The sequence below is a fragment of the Rhineura floridana genome, chromosome 20 (assembly GCF_030035675.1).
Source record: "Rhineura floridana isolate rRhiFlo1 chromosome 20, rRhiFlo1.hap2, whole genome shotgun sequence".
Classification (NCBI taxonomy): Eukaryota; Metazoa; Chordata; class Lepidosauria; order Squamata; family Rhineuridae; genus Rhineura; species Rhineura floridana.
The window spans coordinates 7,380,671-7,408,524 of record NC_084499.1 but is presented as its reverse complement, the minus strand read 5'-3'; the positions used below and the strand labels follow the sequence as shown (position 1 = coordinate 7,408,524).

Below are 27,854 nucleotides of genomic sequence, written 5' to 3'. Positions count from 1 at the left end.
CTTCCTTACTACATTTTTATGAAGACTATTACTGGGCCCCATTAGAGCCGTTCCCTCAGTTCCTTTTACTGTGCACAAGCCTATGTTAGTTGTTACTGCCAAGTTTACATCTCCCTCCCCCTTAGGATTCAGTTTAAAGCTCTCCTGATGAATTTCTCCATGCTGTGGCCAAACACATTCTTCCCAGTCCTTGTGAGGTGTAATCCATCACTTGCCAGCAGTCCATCTTCTAGGAAGCATAGCTCATGGTCCCTGAATCCAAATCTCTCACATCGGCACCACCTTCGTAGCCATTCATTCACACAGAATATTTTTCTTTCTCTTTCTACTCCTCTTCTAACTACTGGAAGGATGGATGAAAAAACTATCTGGTCCCCAAAGTCCTTGAGTTTCCTTCCCAGAGCTTCAAAGTCTGATGTAATTTCTTCATAGCTCCGTTTGGCAGTGTCATTTGTTCCCTGTCGGTGGGCTTTATAAGCGATGGCAACCCTTCCGTCACATTTCTAATCCATCCTCCTGGTAGACAGCACACCTGGTAAGTCCATGGATCTTCTTGGCATACAGTCCCACACAGTAGGGAGCCTCCCACTACTACTACTCTTCTCTTCTTATTGTTGTGGGGTGTGGTTTCATTGCCTCTGCTTGATTGAGCTTCAGCCTCTCGCTCGCTGTCGTGTGGGTCTCCTGTAATTCTTCCCCTGCAGGCTGTCCTCCAGTCTCATCCTCAAGTGCCTGAAAGCGGTTCCATAGTTCCACCCGTGAACTGTGTCTCCTAACTCTTCTGCTCCTGTCACCCTTTTCCACGGAGTTTCCTCCACTTCATTGTTGCTCTCCACAACAGTCTCCTCTTCTGCTTTGACATGCTGATGTTCTTCCATCTCCTGTACTTCTCTTTGCTGTTGCTGTTCCAGTGTTCTATCTAAGAACTCTTTCTCTTCTCTTATACTCTACAGCAGACTTTCCCAACCAGTGTGCCTCCAGATGTTGTTGGACCACAACTCCCATCAGCCTCAGCGTCATTGCCAATGGTCAGGAAAGATGGGAATTGTGGTCCAACAACATCTGGAGGCACACTGATTGCGAAAGGCTGCTCTACAGTGTGGCCACCCACGGTTCCAGGCTTCTCATTTTCCCCCCCAACTTGCACTTGTTGCACATGACACCACGTTGTTCTTAGGCAAGAAAACAAACACTGCACTCACCTTGCAGGTCACAACCACTGGAGTGTCCTTCCAGTCCATAGTCTCTACTGCTTTTTGCTTCTTTCTTTCTACTTGTATTGGAACGACCTGTGCTTTGTCCTGTCCTCCTTTAGGGTAAACAGGAGAGTCCCACAGGCATGTGTTGTGCCATTTGCATCTTGTGCAAATTGACATACTCCTCATGTCCACTAGAGACTATTCTGCAGAACAGTCAGTGCCATTATTCCACAATTGTTTTTGGAGGTTTTTTTAGTGTAAATTATGCAAAGTGTTGCTGTACGTCACATATTCACAGAAACAGAAGCAAAAGAAAATGATTTACTACAGGAAACTTTGACTAAAATTGCAAAGTAAATCAAACATATTCAAAGTGACTATCTGAACTGTATCAACTGTCTTAATATTGATGCTTCCTCCCTGCTAAAACAAAATAGCACATGTCTTGTTTCTGTTGTTTGGGGTGATTGCAGGTGTTGCCACCACTCACCATATGCTCAGAGGCACATGTTACCAAATTCTTCCAAACTACACAGGAAGTGGATTGGACTGTGAAAGACTAACCTAAATTGTGTTTGCATTTTGACAAATTTGTAGGGCAGTACAATATCTCAGAGAGGAGTCCAGGTCTTCTGCTCCCCTGGTGCATTCAATATAGCTGCCCAATTCCCCTGCTTTTTGAAGTTTGATAGAAATATCTGTTAGGTACATTCTTGAACGCAAGGGGGTTTTGCCTATAAGTTAATTGATTTTGTTCTTTGTCTGCTAGCTGCTGATTTTATCAATCCATTTTCCCCTCACAAAGAATATTAATATCAACTTTCGTAAGGAAGTATTGATAATTTTAAAGGAAATACTGAAATTTTGGAGGCAGATTTTTTAAAAAAATTGCAGCAGAAAATCACTACATCAAAATCCAATCCACAATGATAAGAGAATAAGCAAATTAATGGAAAATATGATACCAAATCCAAATTGGGCAGAATTCTAGCACATCCCTACTGATGAGCTACAAGGTGGAATCTGTGGTAGAGAAGAGGAGTAGGAGGAACTGATGATAAAGGCAGGGAGGATGTAGACTCAGGGAGGTAGGAGAACCCTCGGATGGTGTCTTGCCCAGGGGTTCTTCCAGATCTGGAACCAACACTGTTGGTAAGCCATCGAATGACCACTTTCCTGCAGCCACTTTCTGGCATCTAACTGGAGTGGACCTTAGTGCCAAAACACCATGTACCTCACCATGGGTTTATCTTGTGAGACGCTCTCTGTGGATTGTGCCCAATATTAAGAATAAAAAGCTCTTACCTTCCTACCACGTGGTCCAGGAAGCCCCGTCAATCCAGGCAAACCCCCATCACCCTGTAACCAGAAGTATAACTGGGTTTTTTTGGCCTGGCCTTCAGAGACCTTTAGAATGTGAGTTTTCATTTTAAAAACAAATGTCTCTGGGTCTCATGGTTGTGAAGACAAACATGAAGACATATGTTACATTCACACCATACCTTTAAAGCCGGATCATACCACTTTAAGCAGTCATGGCTTCCCTCACTGTATCCCAGGAACTTGTTAAGGGTGCTGCGAGTGGTTAGTAGACCCGTCGCAGAGCTACCGTTCCCAGCCCCCTTACCAAAGTACAATTCCCAGGATTCTTTGGGAGAAGTCATAAAAGTGGGATAAGAGTGTTTTAAATGTATGGTGTGGTTGCGCCCATAATGGAGAGGGAGGAATTCTGCATGCAGAGCTAATTGTAAATTAACCCAAGAGATTGTCAGGAGAATTCCATCCCATGCACAACCCAAAGCAATAGTTTAAGCTGGAGTCTATAAATATCATACCAGCCAGCCACTAGTCCAAGTTGCCACCAACTCCTTCTCCCTTTGCAGCACAGCCTTCCCCAACCTGGTGCCCTCCAGATGTTGCTGGAATCCAACTCCCATCAGCCCCAGTCAATGGTTAAGGATGATGGGAGCTGTAGTCCAATAACATCTGGAGAGCACCAAGTTGAGGAAGACTGCTCTAACACATTCGGAGGGCTCAGGAGGGAGGCAGAGTCTTCATTAGCTTGCATGGAGGTTTGGATATTGCAAGAAAAAACAGGAATCTGTTCAAATCAATTCCAAAGACTACTGCTGTTTTTTATCTTCTCTTCAATTCCCTGAGAACTGGAGGGGGTGCAGAATCTGTAGGCTGCTGCTGGGCATAGTTTGACCCTGGCAAGCCAGTGAGTGGATGTTTGGAGACCATCTGTGTTTCAGTCTCGGGTGGGGAACACATGGCCTAATTTCAGGAGACAGAAAGCATCATCTGGCTCTCTAGATGACCACAGAGTGGGCCATTGAAAGAGATCGCTGGCAGGGCCGGATTTAAACTTGTTGTGGCCCTAAGCTATAACATGAGTGAGGACCGTCCCTCTTAAGCAAGCATGTGCATTACTTATAGGGTTAGCTCAGTTGACACCGACACGCGGGCTGTTTTCTGCAAGAATCCAAAATCCCGCATGTGTACAACGTTCTATAGAATTGTTTACTGTTGTCAGCAAGCAAGCTGCAACAATGATATTCGATACCTACCAAAAATTATCTTCATTTTGTATGATGTTTATGATTTCCCGGTGGCAACGTTGCAAACTTTTTTCTTTCTCTCTTTCTTTCTAATGCAAGGCCCCTCGTAATGTGAGGCCCTAAGCTGTAGCTTGCTTAGCTTGTACGTAAATCCAGCCCTGATTGCTGGATGACACAGAGAGAAGGATAGGAAGGACGACAGGATAATGTGAGCCTGGAAAGGGGGAAGTGGAGGGATGGTCCTTGGAGGAACAGAAGGGTTAGTCTGGAAATAGTATCTGAGGAAAGTGTGCCAGAAAAAGAAAGAGAGGGAGAGGGAAATGGGGGGATCAACTTTCCTCTAAGGAGAGACTTGGGGTTGAATACCAAGGGAGGTCACCTCTCTGCCTGGGAAGCAGGAAAGGGGGTGAAAAGGGAAAGAAATAAAACTGTTGGAAAGAGAGAGGGAGAAAAAGGGAGAAAGGATAGCCCTGACCACTGCCAGCATGCAGCCCCAGCAGAGTACATTATGTGGATCTACGTAACTGGCCCTTTTACAAGTGCCACATAATGTTTATCCAACACTTGTGAGAAATCAATCTTTCAGTATGGCAGCATCTGTTACCTGGAACTCCCTCCCTATTGATATTAGGCAGGCACCTTCATAGTATGTCTTTTGGCACCTGCTAAAAACTTACCCAACGTCATTTTATTATGTACGTTTGTTCTTAAAATCTGATTATTTTTATCTATATTTTGTCAAAGCTTGGAAAAGTTACTTTTTTAAACTACAACTCCCATCAGCCCCAGCCAGCATGGCCACTGGATTGGGCTGATGGGAGTTGTAGTTCAAAAAAGTAACTTTTCCGAGCTCTGATTTTGGTCATTTTATGATGTCTTCTGTTTTTAATGTCTGCTTTTATTGCTATTCTTTAATGAATATTTTATGCCATTTTTTATAAATTGGTTAAGAAATATCATCACTATTATTATTATTATTATGCGGCATATAAATCTTGCTAAGTAACTAAAATACATAAATTATTCCAAAATGAATGTTTATAAATTATTCTAAAAGGAAAAGGAAAAAATGTTTCCCACCATTGGTCTGAGTGACAATTATTTTATTTTTTTTAAATGTATATACCGCTTACTAGAACAAAAGGCCCTTCTTCCCCTGAGGGAAATGCAGAGGTGCCAACACATAAACAGGCCTTTTCAGCAGTGGCTTCTTGACTATGGAATGCTCTCCCCAGAGAGATGCGCCATCAGTATCAATCTTTAGGCGCCAGGTGAAAATGTTCCTATTCACTCAGGTATTTTGCTCTTAATTGGTGTCCATCTTCTTTGTTGTTTGGGATAGAATGTGTCCTTGTGATATTACTGCAGGATGAGCACTATTTGTTAATAATTTTTAAAAAATCTTTTGATGTATTTTAAATTTTGGTATTGAAACCTGTTTTAAAAAAAAAACAGTACCGTAAGTCGCTTTGAGACCAAAAGAAACCCTTTTTTGTAGTAAGCAACAAATAAATATACAGGTATATATTTAAAAAGGCCTGTGAGTTATTTACAAAGTTCAATAATACATGCAGCTTTACCTTCTGACCGTTCCATGCTTTTCCAGGAGACAATCCAGGATCACCTTTTCGGCCCTGAAACACAAGGAATGAAGTTTAGCACAACATCAACAGAACTCGTTTGCTGAGTAGAGATCAACAAGACTATCGCAAAGGAGATGCTTCTTCCCCAACACTGTTCTTCAGCTGGAGGTCAGGATAGGTCCAAAAGCACAGCAATAGCAGGACCACATTTGTTGAGTTCTTACTGCTATTTAGATCAGTTTGCTTCCAACAAATTTAAGCAGATGAGATGGACAGAAGAGAGAAAATGTAGGGGGGAGGTGGGGAAATGGTTGCCACACAATTTTTTAAAAATCAACAGCTCAAAGGGGGAGGGGCAAGGTGGCACGGTGAAAATCCACCAACAGAGCTAATTGGGCACTCCTGCTGGTGAGTTTGCACCACACTGACCTTCCTGTGGCTTCACGCCTTCCCCCCTCTCTCTCAGAAAGATTCATTCCTTGGTGTACTTTCAAGACGGGTGGCCTCTGCAGTCTTGCAGCCAAGAACAGAGATCAATCTTAAATGAAGCTACCCTATTATATAAGAAATAGCAATGGGGAGGAGGCAAAGATAGAGACACCAACAGTAAAAACAGTCATGAGATGTCGATTAGGATCCACTCTGTCCTCTCCTTCCCTTGTTCAATGTCTTTTTCACTTGCAGTATTGCATGCACAAAAATCATACAATTACAAGATCTCAGAAAAACAGAGAGGTTTTACCCTAGTTTCTGCCAAGGGATTAATTGATTAATGAGAGAATTACAATTTCTCATGGGGTAAGTTCAGCCATCCCTAATTCAAATATCTGTTGTGGTGCAGCAATTGCAAGTACTCTTGGATGAAACAGATTATCTTGACCCATTCCAGTCTGGGTTCAGGCCTGCTTATGGGACTGAATTGACCTTGGTTGACCTTTATTGGGAGGGCAGGGGGAGTGCGACCCTGTTATTCTTACTTGATCTCTCAGCGGCTTTTGATACTGTTGACCATGGTATCCTTCTGGGCCGACTTGGTGAGATAGGTATTGGAGGAACTGTTTTACAGTGGTTCTGATCCTATCTCCAGGGTCATTTTTAGAGAATAGCATTTGGTGATTGTCTTTCAGCCCCCTGGCAGTTGTGCTGTGGGGTGCCACAGGGTACCATCTTGTCCTCCATGCTGTTTAACATCTATATGAAGCCCTTGGGAGTGGTCATCAGGAGATTTGGGGCAAGGTATTAGCAGCACTCTGATGATACCCAGCTCTATTTCTCTGTAATATCTGAATTGAGAGAGGCCGTGCAAGCCCTGGACCGCTGTCTAGACTCAGTGGCGGGCTGGATGAGGGCCAATAAACTGAGTCTGAATCCTAGCAAGACGGAGGCGCTGTGGATTGGTGGTTCTCAAGTTCAGATAATTGGTCAGTTGCCTGCTTTGGATGAGGTCGTACTCCCTCTGAAAGAGCAGGTCCGTAGTCTGGGGGTGCTCCTACATCCATCTTTGTCGCTAAAGGCCCAGGTGACCTCAGTGGCTAGGAGTGCCTTTTACCAGCTTCGGCTGGTAAGACAGCTGCGGCCGTTTCTGGACCAGGACAGCCTGATCACTGTTGTCCACACACTGGTAACCTCCAGACTGGATTACTGTAATGCGCTCTATGTGGGGTTGTCCTTGAGGTTGGTCTGGAAGCTGCAGCTGGTGCAAAATGCAGCGACGAGACTAGAGCAAGGTATCGCCAACATGTCACCCTGCTACTGAATTGCACTGGCTGCCCATTTGCTACTGGACCAAGTTCAAGGTTCTAGTTTTGGTGTACAAAGCCCTATATAGCTTGGGACCAGGATACCTGAAAGACCGTCTTATCCCTTATATGCCCAGTAAATCACTGTGCTCTACAGGTGAGGGCCTCCTGCAGATACCATCTTATCAGGAGGTCCATTCTGCACAACATAGGAAATGGACCTTTAGTGTGGCGGCACCTACCCTGTGGAACTCCCTACCCTTAAATATTAGACAGGCACCACCTCTGTTATCTTTTCGGAGCCTGTTGAGGACCTTCCTCTTTCAACATGCCTTTTAAGTCGAGACCTTATCCCAGGCTGAGTTTGTGTTGGAATTGCTTTTTAATATGTTTTAACCTTTTTTTTTATTAAGATGTCTTCAAAACCTTTTTAAAAATGTTTTTAAAGATGTATTGTTTTAATGTATTTTAAAGTCTGACTTTATGATGTTTTAAAGTGTTTTTAGTGCTTTTGTTTGCCGCCCTGGGCTCCTGCTGGGAGGAAGGGTGGGATATAAATTAATTAATTAAATAAATAAATATGTACTTTACAATAAAGAAATACAAATTAATTTGTACATATGAAATTTTATTTTATTTTATTTAAATTGCAGATTAATGCAGGAACTGGGTGGAATGGAATTGCAGATAAACACATGTGAAATTGACACAGACCAAAAACATTCTGATCCATCCTTCACTACTCTTGGGTAAGCTCTGTCGTTTAGGGCACAGAAATGATGCAGACCCTGCCCAGCTGGGGAGGCTCGCAAGAAGTGCTATGCTACCCTTCTCCAACCTGGTGCCCTCCAGATGTTTTGGACTACCATTCCCATGTGCTGGTTAGGGCTGTTGGGAGTCGTAGTCATGACTAGTAGCCACTGATAATATGGGCAGTGATTGGGGGAATGAACTGGCATTCAGAGGCATATACTGCCCCCAGCAGTGGAGACACATGTTACCAAATTCTTCCAACCTACACAGGAATTGGATTGGACTGTGAAAGACCAACCCAAATTGTGTTTGCATTTTGACAAATTTGTAGGGCAGTACAATATTTCAGAAAGGAGGTCAGGTCTCTTGCTCCCCTGGTGCATTCACTATAGCTGCCCTATTTCCCTCCTTTTTAAAGTTAATTAATTAATCACTGCTTCCATCAAGCAAGCACACTGAGGAATGCCTATAGTGCCAACGCTATGTTTCTGTAACTCAATTTCACCTCTGGCCCCCTTGGCAAAGTGGAAATTGTATCCTCAACTACCTAACCACACGGGAGAACAAAAATGTTATAAAATTTGGGGGAGCTTCTTCACACTTCCTTCCAATTCCCACAATGCTCCAATTTTTCTCAGTAATAGCCACACACACACAAAATCCAGGCCAAGTGGAGATCTGTTAGCTGGGGAAGAATTCTTGGAGAAAGACTGCAGAGAGCACTTTTGATTCAATACAGGTATCACTGCCCAAATTTTGAATGAAGACCAACCAACTTTGCCAAGCAGGAAAATGAAGTCATGCAGATAATTCCACTTTGCATGCAGCTGTTATCATAGTTCCTTTCTGAGGCATCCTCACTTCAGGCCTAGGACGGAGCAAATTGCCAGATCCATTTAAGAGCGGGGAGTGGCACCGAAATGTCCTTAAACTCTAGGAGGTGAGGCACATCTCACAAAAGCAAACTCAAGAAGACTTCCAGATTCACACACACATATATATACACTCACATTTGTCAGCCACACAATTTAGAACAAAATCAATTGATTTGTGGTGGATTGTTGGAACTCAGCTCCTCCACGGGGGCCAGGAAGAGGGAAGGCATGAGTTTCAGGGTCCCCAGCTGTCAGAAGGAGCGGTAGATCCAGGAGTTGTTGAGTCTCCGCAGGATAGGGGATGTGAGTGTGAGTTGGAGCCAGGGTCAGTTCCCATGGATGGTGCTCTCTCTGAAGACGAGCGTGCCCCACCCCTAGACCAAGACGAGGAGCTGTTGGAAGTTGCTCCGGAGGGTGCGCACCCTCCCCCTCTGCTTAGTGGTTCTCGGGAGGTGCCAGGAGAGCAACCTCCCCCTGACATCGAGCCTGTTGCCGAGGCCCTTTCGGACGAGCCATTGGACGCCCACCCCCCATCACCCCGTGCTCGTCATCGTGAAAAACAGACTGGTCAGAGGCAGGACTTGAGAAGGAGTCAGAGATTAAGATCAAGGACTTTCCCTACTTAAACATGCGGCTCCAGGGAAGGAGCTGCTGAGTCAACTTTCTTTATACGTTGCAGAGCATGTCCAGAGTGCAGCTAGGGAATTCTAGTGAGTGCTCTCTATGAAACGTACTGCTTTTGACGTATCTGTTACTCTAATAAAACAAGAATTAATTACACCTGCGTCTCAGCCTCGTGGATCCCACTCTGAATGGGACATGGATCTACCCTGTCCAAACCCTGCTTGTCTGTTCGACAAAGTAGCTTCTAAACAGTCAGTTTATATAATTATTATTAAGATGTTATTGCATAAACTTTGCCCAATCATCTTGCTATCTGTAATTAGCATAGATTACAGGATCATCTTTGGAACCTTTTTTAAAGACATGGACTGGGGAGGGGAGGATCTGTCAATTTCGGTTCTCTCCATTTTCATTTTTCCTATCTTAAATTCAGTCATCCACATCTCTGCAGAAATTTCCTATTTTTTATTCCTCGTGCAAATTCATCAGCAATTTAATGCAAATTGCTCATAATAAACATATTTTGTATACTGTTTTGACTAATGTGCAAAGCTTTGCAAGCAATTGTCCCTACTATAATTTTGTCTCTTATTTTCACAAATATATTCCTTTTTATGCACGCTTTTCCCCAATGCATGCATTTTTGTAAATGTTGGTTGGTTGGAAAACTGTACCACAATTTCCACAGTACACCAGCCCTCAGGCACTCTCCCCGAGGAACCAACATAAGTAAAGACAACTGTTCAGCAGAGAAGCCCACAAGCGAATATTAGATTTCAAAAATTCTGACGGGATGAAGTCTATTCCTGATGCTTTATTATTTTTTACACTGGGAGAAAGTTCCTTTATCTCAAGTACTGACACTGGGTAGCGATCCTGAACATTCCTCTCCTTTAAAGAGAGCTTATATAAAAGTGAAAATTGATGTAAAGGCTGGGTGTGTTTGTAGTTCCATAGAACCACGACTAGGGATGGACAAATCTGTCAATTTTGGTTTCTCTCAGTAGAGATGAAAAGGGTTCAAAAAAGTGCAACTAACATGATCAAGGAGAGAACCAACTCCCCTATGAGGAAAGGTTACAATATTTGGGGCTTTTTAGTTTAGAGAAAAGGTGAGTAAGAGGAGACATAACAGGTGCATAAAATTATGCACAGTGTGGAGAAAATGCATACAAAAAAGCTTTTCTTCTCTCAGAATACTAGAACTCATGGGCAATCAATGAAGCTGAATGTTGGAAGATTCTGGACAAACAAAAGGCGGTACTTCTTCACACCGTGACAGCACATAGTTAAACTGAATGAATGGTTTTATTACGGTCACAGACCAGATATTAAAAAGAAAACAGCAAGAAAGATTAAAACATTTAAAAAGCAATACTACCGAAATTCCTACAATCCATGAATAATTCTTTAAAAAGCGGACATAGTTAAACTATGGAATTCGCTCTCTTATGAAGTAGTGATGGTCACCAACTAGGATGGCTTTAAAAGAAGATTAGGCAGATTCATGGAGGCTAAGGCTGTAGCCCTGATGTCTGTGTTCTACCTTCATTGTTGGAGGCAGTATGATTCTAAATATCAGTTGATGAGAATCACCTGTGGGGAGAGCGCTGTTTTACTCAGGTATAGGCATCTGTTTGGCTACTGTAAGAACAGGGTACTGGACTGGATGGGCTGTTGGCTCGATCCAGCAGGGTTCTTCATATGCTACCTTCTCATATTTCCAGTCTTAAGTTCAGTTCTCTACATTTCCAAATCACTTTGCTTTAAAAAAAACATCCTCATGACAATTTATCAGCATTTTAGTGCAAATTTATCCAAATATTTTTGTAAGCAATTTTGCCTAGTATATACATTTTTGCAAAGCAATTTCCCTGAACATAATTCATTTTTGTATGTTATTTTCACAAATATATATATATTTATGCATACTTCACCCCAGTATGTGCATTTTTGCACACATTACTTGGTGGGAGAACTGCATTGCAAAATTCAGAGAAGTGCAAATTTCAAAGGATGGCTGCATTTCAATTTACACATTGTGTTCCGGAAAATGCAAATTAAGTAGGTTCACCTTTAAATTTGGACTGAATTGCATTTATCCCACATCCCTACCCTACCTGAGCCACTTCAGGTTCATTTTGCACAGAAAAACAGGATACAAGCTACCTAACAAAAACAGAAACAAAATATACACGTCCACACCCTTGGCCTAATACAAAACTGGTTTCCTGGGAACTATCCAGTTAGAAGCATACCTAATACCTCTCCCACTAGCTCATTTTTTGCTCCCACCCTGTAGGCCAACGTTGACAAGCGGGTAGGGCAACCCTCCTGTCAACCATATGACACCATGTTACATCACATCACACGTGAACATGTGAAAGTGGGTCCCATGTTGCGGGTTGGGAGTCAGAGGTGGGTCTCGAGTCTGGAAACCTTTTTGGTCCCTCTGCAAACCTTTGAAGACCACTGATTCAAAGCTCAGAATTGCTTACACTGACTGGCAGCAGGTCTAAAGGGTTTCTAGCAGGGACTGTTTTCCCTGCTTGGAGATTCTGGGGATTGAATCTGGGACTGCTACTGAGCCATAGCCCTTCACATTCAGAGCCCCTGCAGACAGTGCTACACAATTCAGACCCTGCTCAAAAAAAAAAGTAAAAAGAAGGCTCCAAAAATCAATAGTTTGACCTGTCTGTTCCATGGTCCATCACCTAAGATGCCCACAACGATGCAGCAACAAATTCACAAAACCACCCAAGTGTGACTAGACATTCCGGAGAATTTCAGCCTGGAAGCACATCCATGGCAGCCATGCCCCTCTCACTTGCTATCAAAACTAATTAAGCACACATTCTCAATTAAGCACTGAACCGCACCTTCTTAATTCAGCAGGTTATATGTATGCTTCTCCTCAACCACTATTCATCCACATCTAATGGAGAAAAATTAATTTAAATCAGTCCTTTCCCCCAAACTATCTGATTTAGAAATTGCATGTGTGTTTGTATTTCGCCCCATCTACACTATCATTTAAAACAGTATTATACCACTTTAAACAGTCATGGCTTTCCCCACAGAACACCCAGGAACTGTAGTTTGATAAGGGTGCTGAAAGTTGTTAAGAGACCCTCTTCCCCTTCCAGAGCTACAATTCCCAGAGCTCTCTGGGCAGAGGGACTGACTCTCTGAGAACTGCAGCTGTCTGAGCAAAATAGGAGTCTCCTAACAACTCTCAGCACCCTTAAGAAACTACAGCTCACAGGATTCCTTGAGAGAAGGCATGCCTGTTTAAAGTGGTACAACACTGCTTTAAATGTATAGTGCAGATGGGGCCTGTATGTGTTTAAAGTAGGGTTGCCAGGCTCAGGGCCTGAGACTGATCCTGTATCTTTAGGAGAAGAGAAAGTCAGCAACAGTGTAATGGGAAAAACCACAAGGTGGAGTTCTCCCTTCCCGCTGCACAACTTTTAAAGATACAGAAGACCTCTTGGAGGCTGGCCCTGGCAACCAAGAGGTCTTCTGTATTTTTAAAAGTTGTGCAGGGGGAAAGGAGAATTCCACCTTGTGGTTTTTCCTATTACAATGTTGCAAGAACACCTGTACTTGGCTGACTTTCTCTTCTCCTAAAGATACAGGATCAGTCTCAGGCCCTGAACCTGGCAACCCTAGTTTAAAGTGTGGCTTCTCTATTCCCCCTCTTTTATGTTTCCTTACTTCCTCTCTTTCTTCGAAATGTGTTTGCTAATTTTTTAAATAATAAAACTTTGTCTAAAACAGGGCTGTCTTCCTTCTTTGTTGATTTGTTTATTACTAAGTCAAAACAAGTGGGACTTGCAATACAATGCTGCAGTGTAGCGTGCTCCTGTTCAGAGGTTCAGCCAGCCATGCCCTCTTCCAGGATATGCTATTCCATTTCCCCTACTCCTCAGTTTTCTGCTCCCCCACAACAGTCAGTCAGCATTCCATGACCACTGAGCATGTTCATTTCTCATTAGAAAGTTTTGGGGGTTCCCCTCTTCAAAAAAATTTTGTTGTTCATCTGCAAACCTATGGGTTTCCCTAAACCTGCTGATACCTCTCTCTTCTATGTGGGTGGTGCCCTCTTGGCTAGTCTGCATACCTCTAGTCCACATGGAATAAAAAAAGGCAATACAAATTGTCCACATATACACACACACAGGTAATTATATCAGCCATGAGAGAGAATACGGTTCTCATGCTAGCTCTCTTACTTCTGAGAACGATTACCAACAGTGGAGGCTGGTGTCCATTGGGACCAGTAAGGCAGAAGGCAGGGAGGCCAATGGAAGATGGCGCCAGAGCCAATGACAGGCAGAGCCAACTAGTCCTAGTTTTGTCTTCTGCTGAGTTCTACAAGGGCAACACTGAGACTAAGGAGGAGGAACTGATAAAACAGCCAGTGCCCCCACCTGGGATAGTTGTAACTACGAAGGTAGGCAAGTGGGGACTGGCTGAGGGCAGACTGAGGTTGGTGGGACAGTGTCCCATTAGCCCAGTCTCAGCTGACTTACTGATACCAAGCAGGTTAACACGCACTCATCTTGATTTCTAGAGATCTCAGGTGGAGCTTTTTAAAATAATAATTTTAAAAAACTGCTCAAAGGAGCACAATCTGGAAGTCATCATCAAGAACATACATTACAGAACGGGCTACAATGTAGTGGTTGGGGTTGAGATTGTTTTGTTTTGTTTTACGGCCTCACTCTTTCAGACTGCATAACAGCACTTTTAAATTCAGAACAGCTGTCGCCTGCCAACACATCTCTCGCACCTAATTCTTAATCAGACAGAGGCAACAGGCCAGTTTAGTGGAAATCTCTTCCCCCCTCCCCAGAACAGCAAGAGTGTTGAAGACATCAACTGGTCTGTAAGGAGAAAGGAAATTAATTGCTTCTAATTTCTCTGCAACTTGTGCAGAATTTGCAGTCCTTCCAGGTGTTTTAACACCTTCCCTGATCTTTTGTCACATAATCACCCTTGGAATAAATATTGCAATTGCAGAGCTGGCTAAGACCATTAGTCCATCTAGAATGGATTCTGCCTTTCTGATAGCAGCCAGGCTGAGACCACACAAGCTCAACAGGATGGTGATAAATCTCCCCTGCTGTGACCCTCTAGTGTCTGGTAGCCAGACATAGTATCTGCCATTAGTCAAAATGCCTAATAGCCCATACCCATAGCCACATCTTCCTTACCTTAGGGCCAGGTGGACCAGGCTGACCAGGATTCCCATGGGGGCCAGGAGGACCCTGAAAAAATAAGGAAGTCAACATTAAAATTCGCCCTGCACCCTTTTTCAATTTTCAACACCACTACATTGGCATAGTCCTGCCTTCCGTTTTCCCCAGAAGCAATCCTGTTCTGGATCAGAATATAATGCTAGCTGCCTGCTAAAGGACCTGAGCTTTACGAAAGTTCTGGGATACACACATACAGACACACATACGCTCACATACACTGCAAAGAGAGGCTGCACTCAGAAGATCATATTGCAGCTTAATAAACCAAGATATGTACAAGTCTTACAGCCCCTGCTGTTGGTCTTTCCTTCTGGCTAGCAAGTGAAGCTAGGAAATCTTCCATTCGCTAAAGTTTAAGGTTGGGTCCAAGCAGAGGTTGGAAGTAATTCGTTATAAGTAACGAATTACTTGTAATTCATTACTTTTTGAGGAATGAGTGGGTAATTCCTTTACATTTTGATTGTAATAAAACTAGGAGTAATTTTATTACTTTTGTGAAGTAATTGTAATATTTCCAGCATTACTTTAGGCATTCCTTGGGGAGAGGAAGCAGGGGAAGTCTTCTGCTCCTCTGATTTGTGGATGAAAATCATGTGCCTCAAACTGGGCTACTGTGCTGCATTTGCAGTATTTTAACTTTTTTGCATCTCAGGGGAATATGTTTGCTTGGGTGAGTATCCCTTAGTTGGTGGCAGGGCAGGGTCCGGGAGGTGGTTAAGTGAGAGATAATGCTTGCTGGCTGAGGAGGGGGGGTTGCACTTGGTTTGACATGCAAATATCTGAGTAGTGGCCTCTGCCTCCCTCCCCACCTCCCTTACCAGCGGAGAGACCACCGTTGCTATCTTACGGATAAAAAGAATTATTCTACTACCTCTGTATGTGTGTGTTTATTTTTAATGTTGTTTTAGGCTACTTAGATGTGCAGCAGCCAAGGCCAGCACCTTGTAGGCATTTTTTAAGTAACTGAAATGTAATTGTAGTGATTACTTTTGCGAAAAAATTAAGTAATCAAGTTACTTTCAGAGCAATTGTAATTGTAACGGTAATTACTACTTTTTTGGGCCATGTAATTGTAACGGTAATTTATTACTTTTGAAAAGTAATCTTCCAAGCTCTGGGTCCAAGTCACAGTTTAAAACTGGTTTAATGTCCTGGCTTGTTCAGAAGTCATTAACCATAGTTTCCCAATTTGGACATGCCAGGAAGCTATGGTTGACTGAAGAGTTCCTGACTTTTCCTGGCTCATGCAAAGGGAGAAGCCAGTCAGTATCTCTTTACATCTCAGCTAATTAAGCCAAGATATGTTTATCCAAACATAGTCAGTGTTCAAATTCAACATTTAATTTTTTCCCCACAGAAGTGAAAGATGGTCATTTGTTTATAGGCATTCACATAGTGATTTGCATAACTACAAGCTATCATTTAGCTCCACCCTTAATTCCATTTCTTGGTCACATTGAAGCATTTATATCCCACCTTTCGTCCAAGGAGCTCAAGGTGGCATACAAACATGGTATCATTCCCCCCCTCCTGATTTTATCCTCACAACAACCCTGGAGGCTAGGCTGAGAGACAGTGACTGGCCCAAGGTCACCCAGTGAGTTGCATGGCTTAGCAGGGATTTGAACCCTGGTCTCCCAGGTCTCAGTCTGACACTCTAATGGTCCACTACACCACACTGGCTCTCCAGTGGGAGCCACTGAAAATCACACTCAGTCCTATTTGCATAACTCCGCCTTTGTTCAGTATAGCTCCGCCCTCAGTTCACCACACTCAAGCATGGCCTGTTCTACGTATGCAGCGGAACACAGGAAGCTGCCGAGTCCCTTGGTCCATCTAGCTCAGTATTACCTAAACTGACTGGCAGTAAATCTCCAGGGTTTCAGGCAGGAGTCTCTCTCAGCCCTACCTGGAGATGCTGGGAGATGAACTTGGGGCCTTTTGCATGCAAGGCAGGAGCTCTGTTGTTAAGCTGCAGCTCTTTCCCGAGACTGTACAAGGGAATGTACCATTTCAGACTGTAGATCAAGGGGTACATTTTTTTAATGTACCCCCACTTTTTTAAATGGAGAAAGAGAATCCTCCTTGCAAATGAAACCTTAGCATATCAGAGATACACATTCTAGCTCTCCCTGTATTAAGCTTGTCCCTGAAAGGAACTTTTTTTAAAGTAAGAGTGCCATTGAAAGGAAATGTGACCTCCCATCATCTGCAGTCTAATTCTACCACTTCAGTACTCTGCCACTTCATTCTACAGAATCTGTACATTGAGGATAGGGAATCTCAGGCCTTGAGGCCAAATGTGGCCCTCAAGGCCTCTCTATCTGGCCCTCAGGACTCTCCAGGTCACACACCCTATGCAGCCATGCCCTTTTTCTCCAAGCCACACCCCCTCACAGGCCCTACTTTGCAAGCTCCTTATGTATTTTCGCCTGACCAGAAGGTGGCCTTGAACTCTTGCTTGCCTGGATGGAGAAATTAACATGTGTTGCTCTACTCATTTTTCTTCCTGACCCTGACCCATCACTGGCATGTGGCCCCTGGAAGGGCATGTGGCCCTTGGAGTGAAAATGATTCCTCCACAGTGTAGATAAAACCACAGGCTGACAGGGCTGGGCTGTCTAAGGTGATCCAGGAGCTGGGAACCAAAAACTGTACAACAAGCAAAAGAACTAAGAACAAGTGCAGAAGCAGCTATGACCAAGGACACAGAAACACCCCAGAGCTGAGGAAGCCCTAGTGCTCAAGAAAGGCTCAAGTGGTTCAGGAAGCCCTCTTCTCCTCCTCCTCTTCCCAGGGAACTCTGGCAGTTGTAGCTCTATGATGGGGAATAGCAACTCCCAGCACCCTTAACAAACTACACTTCCCGGGATTTCGGGGGGGAAGCCATGATGTTTAAAGGCAGACACACACACAGAGGTCCTACTGCCTAAAGAAAATAAGCTAAGCCAGAAAAATAGTCTCCCCATTCACGTCCTCTCGGCTACCACGGAAAGTTTTTCCCTTGGGATGCCGTTTCATGCCAGAGAACCAACAACAATAAACCCTGAGAACAATCCTGCAATGTGTTCTCGAAACGGGGGGGCAGCAGGAGGGGAGTTCCCAAAGGTGGCCGGTCTCGGAATCTGGATGGAATGTCATTCACGTGAGGCGGGGGAGGGAAGCCACTTCTGTGGGAAACCCAGAGGGCACCAGCCGGCAAATGTGCACAGCAGCAGGAGCTGCAGGACACCCCTCCCCCTCCCCAAAATCCCCTCTTCTCCTTTGCCACCAGCATACCTTCTTAATATATATAGCTTGCTGCGTTTTTCCTTACATGAAAAAAGAAATGTTAACTGCATGCAATTTGCTTTCCGCAACGCATGCTGAATTCTTAGTCAAGAAATGTTCAGATGATCATTTGCAACTCATGTCTGGGGATTTTGGGGGTGGACAGGGCTAGTGAGGGGAGGGGAGGGGAGGAGGAGGAGAGAAGCAAACAGCAGCTTTTCTGCTCTTGACCTATAGATTCCACTCTGACCTTTGGTTTGCTGGAGTAGGAGCAACACATTTGAAGGGAAGCCAAACAAATTGTTTCTTTAAACACTTTCTTTCCTTGCCCCCTCTCCCCACTCCGCCGGCCACTCAGAGAAAGGCCTTTCCAGTTTCACTTGCAAAAGGGAGCAAGCTCCAGTCTCCATATATGCATCCCCTGAGAAATAATCAAGAGCCTTGGCTTCCTGGCCCCAAAAGGTAGGGGGGGAGAAAGGGGTGACCCGCAGCTTGAGTCTTCCCTCCCTCAATTAAGCCTTGATAGAAGAGGCTTGAGGAAGGGACATAGCTCAGCGGCAGAGCATCTGCTTGGCATGCAGAAGGTCCCAGGTTCAATCAACTGGCATCTCCAGGTAGGGCTGGGATAGAACCCCATCTGAAACCTTGGAGAGCTGCTGACAGCTAGTTTAGACAATGTTGAGTTAGATGGACCAATAGTCCGACTCAGTATAAGGTAGCTCCTTATATTCCTATGAGTCTTACCCCAGGTAAGTGGGATTAGGATTGCAGCCTTGAATCATAGAATCATAGACAAGTAGAGCTGGAAGGGGCCTCTAAGACCATCAAGTCCAACCCCCTGCTCAATGCAGGAATCCAAATTAAAGCATACCTGACAGGTGGCTGTCCAGCTGTCTCTTGAATGCCTCCAATGTTGGAGAGCGCATCACCTCCCTAGGGAATTGGTTCCATTGTCACACTGCTCAAACAGTTAGGAAGTTTTTCCTGAAGTCCAGTCGAAATCTGGCTTCCTGTCACTTGAGCCCATTATTCCATGTCCTGCACTCTGGGACGATCGAGAAGAGATCCCGGCCCTCCTCTGTGTGATGATCTTTCAAGTACTTGGAGAGTGCTATCCTATCTCCCTGTACTTGGCTTCCTGTTTCTTAGCTTGGCATCTCCAGGCAAGGCTGGGAGAGAAACAGAGCTGCTCAAAGTCAGCGTTGGCAGTACTAAGCTAGATGGTCTGTCTCAGTAGAAGGCAACTCTCTATGTTCTTATTTAAATCAACTCTTCATTTGGAACCACGAGGACTGGAGTCTTACTTTGTTGCTAGGGGAAGGGCTGTAGAGAGTGGTAGAAAAATCCCAGGTCCAGTCCCGGCGTCTCCTGACAGAGCTGGGAAAGCTCCTGCCTGAAACCCCAGAGAGCTGCTGCCATTCAGGATATACAGTACTGAGCTCGATGGACCAGTGGTCTGACCCGGTCCAAGGCAGCTTCCTATGTTCCTAAGATGTGTTTCCATTTAAAAGATGTAGAAGCAGTGAGGGGGAAAGATGCCACGTCCGAGTATTTTAAACAAGAAAGTGTCACTCCCTGTGAGCCTTTGTCCTGGAAGGAAAATGCAGGACCATTTGCATGCAACTCCTGAGCTCTTCCATGGAGACAAAATCCATCTTGCCAACCTTCATGTACCCTAGGTGAGGAACCGTTTTCAGCCCAAGGGCCACAATCCCGTATGGGGAGCCTTCCCAGGACTGTGCCACAAGCAAAGGTGGGTCAAGCAACAGGAGCAACCAGTGCTGGTTGGTGCCCATTGGGACTGGTAGGGCGCAAGGCAGGGAGCCCAACAATAGGTGGAGCCAGAGCCAATGACAGGCGGAGCCAACCAATCCTAGTTTTCTCCCCATCCTGAGTGCTACAAGGGGCAACACTGAAACTAAGGAGGAGGAAGCTGGTAGCCAAGGTCACTCCCTGGGCTGGATGTAAGAAAGAAGGCAGGCAGGTGAGGGCTGGTGGAGGCAGACTGAGGCTGGTGAGACAGCACCCTATTTGCCCAAGTGGACCAGCCACCACTGGGTGCGACACTTACCCTGGTATAGAAGAACCCAGAGGTTTCTACGTACACCTACATCCCCCACACCTCTCTCTCATCCAGGCAAGCAAGAGGCATTATCACCGTTCATGGTCACATTCCAGCCAAGCAAAAGCATTTAAGGGCAGGCTATTGAGGGGTGTAGCCTTCGGATGGGGGAGTGGCCTGGAAAGAGTTCTAAGGGCCATACAGAGAAGGCTGGAGGGCCACATTCATCCCCCAGGCCCCCTTGGCCTACTCCTGTCCTGACAGGCAGTGTCAGCTCTTTTATTTATTTCTATCTGTCTATCTGTCTATCTATCTATCTATCTATCTATCTATCTATCCAGAGCTTCAAAAACTTACTTTTTTTGAACTACAACTGCCATCAGTACCAACCAGCATGGCCAGTGGATTGGCCTGACGGGAGTTGTAGTTCAAAAAAGTAACTTTTCGAAGCTCTGCACACACACACACACACATATATACATATATATCAGAGCTTTGAAAAGTTACTTTTTTTGAACTACAACTGCCATCAGTACCAACCAGCATGGCCAGTGGATTGGCCTGATGGGAGTTGTAGTTCAAAAAAGTAACTTTTCAAAGCTCTGCACACACACACACACATATATACATATATATCAGAGTTTCGAAAAGTTACTTTTTTTGAACTACAACTGCCATCAGTACCAACCAGCATGGCCAGTGGATTGGCCTGATGGGAGTTGTAGTTCAAAAAAGTAACTTTTCGAAGTTCTGCACACACACACACACACACATATATACATATATATCAGAGCTTTGAAAAGTTACTTTTTTGAACTACAACTCCCATCAGCCCCAGCCAGCATGGCCACTGGATTGGGAGTTGTAGTTCAAAAAAGTAACTTTTCAAAGCTCTGATATATAAATATCCCGTCCTTCCTCCCAGCAGGAGCCCAGGGCAGCAATTATTAGATTTATATCCCACCCTTCCTCCCAGTAGCTCAGGGCAGCAAACAAAAGCACCAAAACACTTTCAAAAATCATAAAAACAGACTTTAAAATATATAAAACAAAACATCTTTAAAAACATTTTTTAAAGGTTTAAGAACATTTTTTCTTTACAGAAGTCTTCCCTGATGTGGTGCCTCTAGGCGTTTTGGATGGAGACCTCTCATCAGCCCCAATGGCCAGGATGACCAATGGTCAGGGATGAAGGGAGCTGCCATCCAATAAGATCTAGAGAGCGTCAAGTTGGGGCAGGCAGCTCCAGAGTTGTACACAGAGTCTTTCCCAGACTGAGGGCCTTTAACTGGAGATGTGAGGGATCAAGCCAATGAATTTCTGCATGTAAAACATGCATCTTTGAGAGGCAGTGTGGTGAAGTGGTTAGAGCAGCAGCTCTCATTTTTCCTCCACAGACTGCTTGAAAATTGCTGATTGTCTTTGTGGACTCTTAATTATTTTTTTCTGCCTGTTGTAGCAGCTGCAATGTACTGTGCCAGGCACTGTATGATTGTTAACGACATTTTATTGTTTCTTTTATTTCTTATATTGTATTGCAATTTGCATTCCATAGAATTCAAATTATAATATAATAAAATACAATATAAGAAATAAAAGAAGCAATAAAAATACAATTAAACATTAAATATTTAATGCACAGAATCAGAGAATCAGAGAACAGTAGAGTTGGAAGGGGCCTATAAGGCCATCAAGTCCAACCCCCTGTTCAATGCAGGAATCCAAATCAAAGCATTCCCGACAGATGGCTGTCCAGCTGCCTCTCGAAGGCCTCCAGTGTTGGAGAGCCTACCACCTCTCTGTCGTATGGCTCTAACAGTTAGGAAGTTTTTTCCTGATATCCAGTCGAAAACTGGCTTCCTGCAACTTGAGCCCATTATTCCGTGTCCTGCACTCTGGGACGATCGAGAAGAGATCCCAGCCATCCGCTGTGCGACAACCTTTCATGTACTTGAAGAGTGCTATCATATCTCCCCTCACTCTTCTCTTCTCCAGGCTAAACATGCCCAGTTCTTTCAGTCTCTCCTCATAGGGCTTGGTTTCCAATCCCCTGATCATCCTTGTTGCCCTCCTCTGAACCTATTCCTGTTTGTCTACATCCTCCTTGAAGTGTGGAGACCAGAACTGGACGCAGTACTCAAGATGAGGCCTAACCAGTGCTGAATAGAGGGGAACTAATACTTCACACGTCACACATACATGACACTGAGCACCTGAATGAAACTGATGGACCACAGGTGGTGCACAGACCACAGTTTAGGAATCCCTGGTTTATAATAATAATAATAATATTTAATTTGTGTGTCACCTATCTGGCAGATAGCCACTCTAGGCGACGTAAGCCACTCTTTAGGGTGTTGAACTACGACCTGGGAGACCAGGTTCAGATCCCCACTTGGCCATGAAGCTCACTAGGTGACCTTGGGCCAGTCGCTACCTCTCAGCCTAACTTACCTCATAGGCTTGTTGTAGGATAAAATGAGGAGGGGGAGAAAGATGTATAATAATAATGATCTTTATTGCATGCTTAGCCATGGGCCATGTGCAAGAATACATGTCAAAACATACGTACATACATTGATACAAACCACCTTATAATTTACATTTCTTTGGATGACTCATTCATGGGGGAGATTCTCTCAACAAGGAATCTCTCGTTTTTTGTGCTGCCATGGCGAAATTGGCAACCGCTAGTGATACATAATTACATTCATCCAATAAAAGCATAATTATCTTTTCCCTATCTGAATAAGACATTAAAAGGTTTAAAAAAGGGGATAAAAATGTCTGCCTAGGATTGTCATAGAGTGGGCAATGGAGTATATAGTGTGTAATGTCCTGTATTGCCATGTATCCAAAGATGCATAGACGCTGAGCCCCTGGTATGCCTCAATATCTGCCTTCCAAATAGGCCGACGGCGTAACTTGAAAGCGCAGAGAAGTAAAGGCTCTTCTAATGTGGGCTCTGTCAAGAAAGTCTAAATAATTTGCTAACGAGTGATTAAGTGAGAAAGATGTATGGCACTCTGAGTTCCTTGGAGAAAAGGGGGTTTATAAATGAAATAATAAACAAACAAACCTACTCTGACACTGAGCAATGGATTCTATCTCTCTGAGAGCTGAAGTGCTTCATACTAGCGACAAGAGTTACTTGTCAGTGGAACAGCCCGCCTCAGGAGATGGTGGGGTCTCCATGACTGCAGATATTTAAACAATGGTTGGACGATTATCTGTAGGGACGCTGCAGCTGCATCCTGCACTATAGATCCTGCACTGATGAAGGGGTTGGCCTAGATCAGGGGTGGGGAACTTTTTTGGCTTCATGGGCCACATCCTTATCAGGATTGGCCTTGTGTGCCAAATTAGACAGGTGGGTTCAGCCATCCAGCTGTCAGTCACCTGACATCGCAATTGCCTCAGGTACAAGGTGCTCTGAAATCCCGAAGCTGTAAAGTGCTGCTAAAATGAAAGTTTAGGGCGTTCCATGCATACCTCTTCCTGAATCACCCAAACTGAGCAGGATTTAATGCCTGCTCATCAGCTGATGACAGGGAGGGGGTTAAATCCTGCTGCTTTGGCTGCATGCCCCTGGCCCCTGCTAGGAACAGGCATGCACAGCCAAGGCAAGTTTTAGCTGTACCCTCCCACCTAGCAGTTGATATCACAAGGGATGTCAGCTGGTAGGTATGGTTTAAGGGAAATGTCCCGATAAGCCAAAATTGGCCCACAGGCTGGAGGTTCCCCACCTCTGGACTAGATTATCTCGAAGGTCCCTTCCTACTCTGCAATTCTGTTATTTGTGAGAAGTAGGCACAACATGGTCTTGCTCCGTACAGGACTTGTACAGCAGATGTTTTCAACTCTTAGGGGACTGTCCTAAAAAGGCTTTGGAGATTTTTCAACTTCTGCACATGTTTCTATATGGATTTTGCAGGTGTAGATTGGAAATCACAAATCCATCAACACTGGCTAAGTTTTACAAAGAACAGGAGAATCTTGGCACAAGACTGCCTGAAAAACGCTTTACAGGGGCCTAATTAGATGTGTGGAAGTCACTTTGCACATGCTCAAACTCACCTGTCAGATTGCTCCACACATTTCCAGAACTGAAAACAGCCCCAAGCCATATTAAGGCGAGCAAGATTATGTCTCCCCAAAGAAAGGATTCCTTCAGAGAATTTCAGTGGCTTCATTTTGACTGTAAAACTGCTGCGCAAGGATTCCCCAATTCTTATACATCAGGGTGGGGAAACTTTTTCAACCTACGGGGCCACATTCCCTTCTGGGCAACCTTCTGGGAGCCACATGCCAGTGGTGGGCAGGGCCAGAGAAAAAGTGGGTGGAGCAGTGGATGTAAACTTTACCTTTGTGCTTCAAGTCAGTATAAGGCAGCTCCCTGTGTGTAGCTCGGTCATGTAAAACTGCTGTTATGTTTTGTCATCGGTCATCGCTAATCATTACTGGCTTGGGTTCAAAGTTTGTTCTAAACGTCTGTTCATATGAAGGGTGTTGGGATATTACCAACTCCTGCCACCTCTGTCCTCAGTTCCCTTCACAGTCTGGCTTTGGGGATCCCCCCAACCAGCTTTTCAGGGTGTGGGCAAGTAATGATTAGGGGAAGATCAGCATACACACAGCCACACTCCTCATAAGCAGAATCTCACATCATGGAATCTTTGGATCCAAGGCATTTGGATATCCTGTCTATGGCAACAGAAGGATTGCTGTGACTTGCAATTCCAGAACCAGAAAAATACTCCATACTGTTTAAAGCAAGGGTTCCTAAACTGTGTTCCATGGGCCACCAGTGGTCCAGACTTTTCAATCAGGTGGTCCACAGCATGTCCACATTAAATATTCATATTGATTTTAAATTGTATTTGTATTGCTTTTACAGTTTGAATAAAAAAGCAGCTAAAATACAATTAAAAATCATAGCATCTTAGCACAGCCCATTACAATTGCTGCAACAGGCAGAAAAAAATCATTAAGTGGTCTGCCAAGACCCTCAGCAATTTCCAGGTGGTCCATGAGGGAAAGATTTGTGACCCACTGGTTTAAAGCATGAGCCATGCCTGATGAATTTATGCCTCAGGAAGGGTCATAGCTCAGTGGTAGAGCAACTGGTTTGCATGCATGCAGAACGTCTCAAGTTCAATCCTCAGGTAGAGCTGGGAGAGGCCTCTAGTCTAAATCCCTGGAGAGCTCCTGCCAGTCAGTGTAGTCAATACTAAGCTAGATGAAACAATGGTCTGACTCAGTATAAGGCAGTTTCCAATGTTCTGATGTTCCTAAACAACCTGGGGCTTTTCAAATGTTTTGGACTACAGCTACCACCAGCTGTGCTGGCTAGGACTGATGAGAGCTATAGTCCAAAACATCCAGTGGGCACTAGGATGGCAAAGACTAAACCAACCTGAAATCACCCACCCGCTCCCAAGTGGCCTGCCCCAACACCTCTCCAGCCTGCTCTTGTCCTTTCTGACCATACACAGCTGGCCTGAGGAGCCAGTGGCTTTCCAGATGCTCTTGAACTCCAACTCCCATCAGCCCCCAGCCAGCCTAGCCAATGACCAGGCATAATGGAAGTTGGAGGCCATCAACATCTGGAGGCGATCAGTTCCTCAGCCTTGCTGTACAGTAGAGGTGAGGAACCTTTTGGCTCCAGAAGCCAGATCTTTATCTGGCCCCACCCTGCAGGCCAATCATGATATGTAGGCAGGGCAACTCACCTGGCAATCATATGACATCACACAATTGTCAGGTAAATTGTCCCACCCCCCTGTCAGATCCCTTGCGCAGGGTTCCCAAGCTTGTGAACCTCTGCGCAAGAGTGTTGCTAGCCCTATATTTTGTGATCCTGCACTTTCCAGCTCAAATTTCAGAGGTCAAAAGGAGAAGTTCAAGGAGGCTAGGAGTGGGCTTTGAAGTTCGCGACAGACTTCAAAGAGCAATGCTGGGAGGCAGAAGCAGTTCTGTTGATGGGCTTATGGATGGTCAGAAGTGTGCCTTGCTCCAGCAAAGGAACAATCAGGAACCCATTTTAGGCTCCTAATTGTTCCTTTGAAGCTCTGCCCTGACCTGCCCCTGCATGTCTTCAGGTGTAGGGCAGGTGGGTGTGGCTTCCCCAAACTTGTGGATCAAGTTTGGCCCATGGGCCAGAGGTTCTCCCCTTCTGATGTACAGTATTCAACCGTACAAAATGTGCTCTGTAACTGAAAATTGTAAAGTCCTCTTGACCTTGACGGTTCATTACAAATTCACCCGCAGTCCTCCCCCACTTCCATAGACCCTTGACTTACCCGTGGGCCTCGCTTGCCAGGTGGTCCTAGTAAACCGGGTAGACCGGGAGGGCCCTAAAAAGAAACAGAGAATTCACATTTTAATGTTTTTAAATGTCCCAGGCATTTGGGCAGTACCTCATGGCCTGTCTTTCAGTGGCTGTTTCTGACATTGATTCTGGTGTTGGGGAGGGATGGAAAGATCTGTCAATTTCGATTCTCTCGCTTTCTAGTTTTTGTAATAATAAATTAAGGATGGCTGTGATTCGATTCTCACACATTGTTTCAGAAAGTGTAGATCTGATAAATTCAGCTGTAAATGCAAACTGAATCAAATTTCTTCCCTGTACCTAGTGTTGGGGGGGGGCAGGGGGGTATTCTTGTTTTGATGATTTTGGATGAACATTTTTAGTATATTTGTATGTTCTGGTGGATATTTTAATACACAATTTTGTATTTTATTTTTCTTGTAAGTTGCGTTGAGACTCCTTTAGGCTAGGAAAGTTATAAATAAACTTGATACACTAAAACATTGTATCAACATACAAACATTCACTTATTCATCCTGAGGGCCGCATTCCCTTTCTGGGCAGCCTTCCAAGGGCACAAGGCAGTGGTGGGAGGACCCAGAAGCAAAAGTCTATGGAGCAACAAATTTAAAATTTACCTTTCTACAGTAGGGTAGTTTCTTCACACACACACAACCCACATATCTTTATTTTAGAGTAAAGCTAAAGAAGAACAACAAAGCAATCATAATGCCAAAATACAATTTAAATAACATCCTAGAAGAATATAAAGATCAAATAAGGAACAGATTTGAGGCTTTAAACTTAGTTGATAGAGAACCAGAAGAACTATGGAGTGAAGTTAGAGACATTTTCAGGGAAGAATGCAAAAAGACAATACTCTAGTTAAAAACAGAGAAGGACCTCAATGGATGACTGATGAAACTCTTAAAATGGTTAAAGAGAGAAGGAAAGCAACAGCAAAAGAAGATGGAAACATGGTTAGAACCCTAAGTGCAATAATACAGCAACTAGTACGTAGGGACAAAGAGAACTATTACAATAGTTATTATATATAAATAGAAGAGGACAACAAAAAGGGTAGAACAAGAGCCCTATCACAAAAGATTAGAGAAATTAAAGGGAAATTTAAACTAAGAGTAGGGATGTTGAATAATCAACAGGGGAACACACTGACTGAGATAAAATAAAAGGAAGATGGAAGCAATACACTGAGGAACTATATAAAAGAGATGCAAGGATGACAGATTCATTCATGGAGGAACCGTATGATGAAGAACCAGACATTTTAAAAGGTGAGGTGGAAGCTACTCTTAAAATATTTGGCAGAAACAAGTCACCAGGAATAGATAGCACACCAACAGAGTTGCTACAAGTTACTGAGACTGAATCTGTCCAGATTTTGACAAAAACACAAATAAAACAGTGGCCCACAGACTGGAAGCATTCAATGTACATCCCAATTTCAAAGAAAGGGGATCCCAGGGAATGCAGTAATTACTGAACTATTGCCTTAATATCCCATGCAAGTAAAGTAATGCCCAAGATTCTACAACAAAGGCTCTTACCATATATGGAGCGAGAAATGCCAGACGTCCAAGCTGGATTTAGAAA

The 27,854-nt window shown here is 44.2% G+C and overlaps 1 protein-coding gene across 2 annotated transcripts in view; it reads right to left on the bottom strand.

The window, feature by feature from the left end:
• COL27A1 (collagen type XXVII alpha 1 chain) overlaps nucleotides 1–27,854 on the bottom strand; it is a 376,750-nt gene that overhangs the window by 305,553 nt on the left and 43,343 nt on the right. For both annotated transcript variants that reach the window (XM_061603994.1, XM_061603995.1), the window contains exons 4-7: nucleotides 26,233–26,286; nucleotides 14,554–14,607; nucleotides 5,341–5,394; nucleotides 2,505–2,558 (exon numbers count right to left, since the gene is read on the bottom strand). In XM_061603994.1, the coding sequence (XP_061459978.1) occupies nucleotides 2,505–2,558; nucleotides 5,341–5,394; nucleotides 14,554–14,607; nucleotides 26,233–26,286 (216 nt within the window). The remainder of the gene's footprint in view (nucleotides 1–2,504; nucleotides 2,559–5,340; nucleotides 5,395–14,553; nucleotides 14,608–26,232; nucleotides 26,287–27,854) is intronic.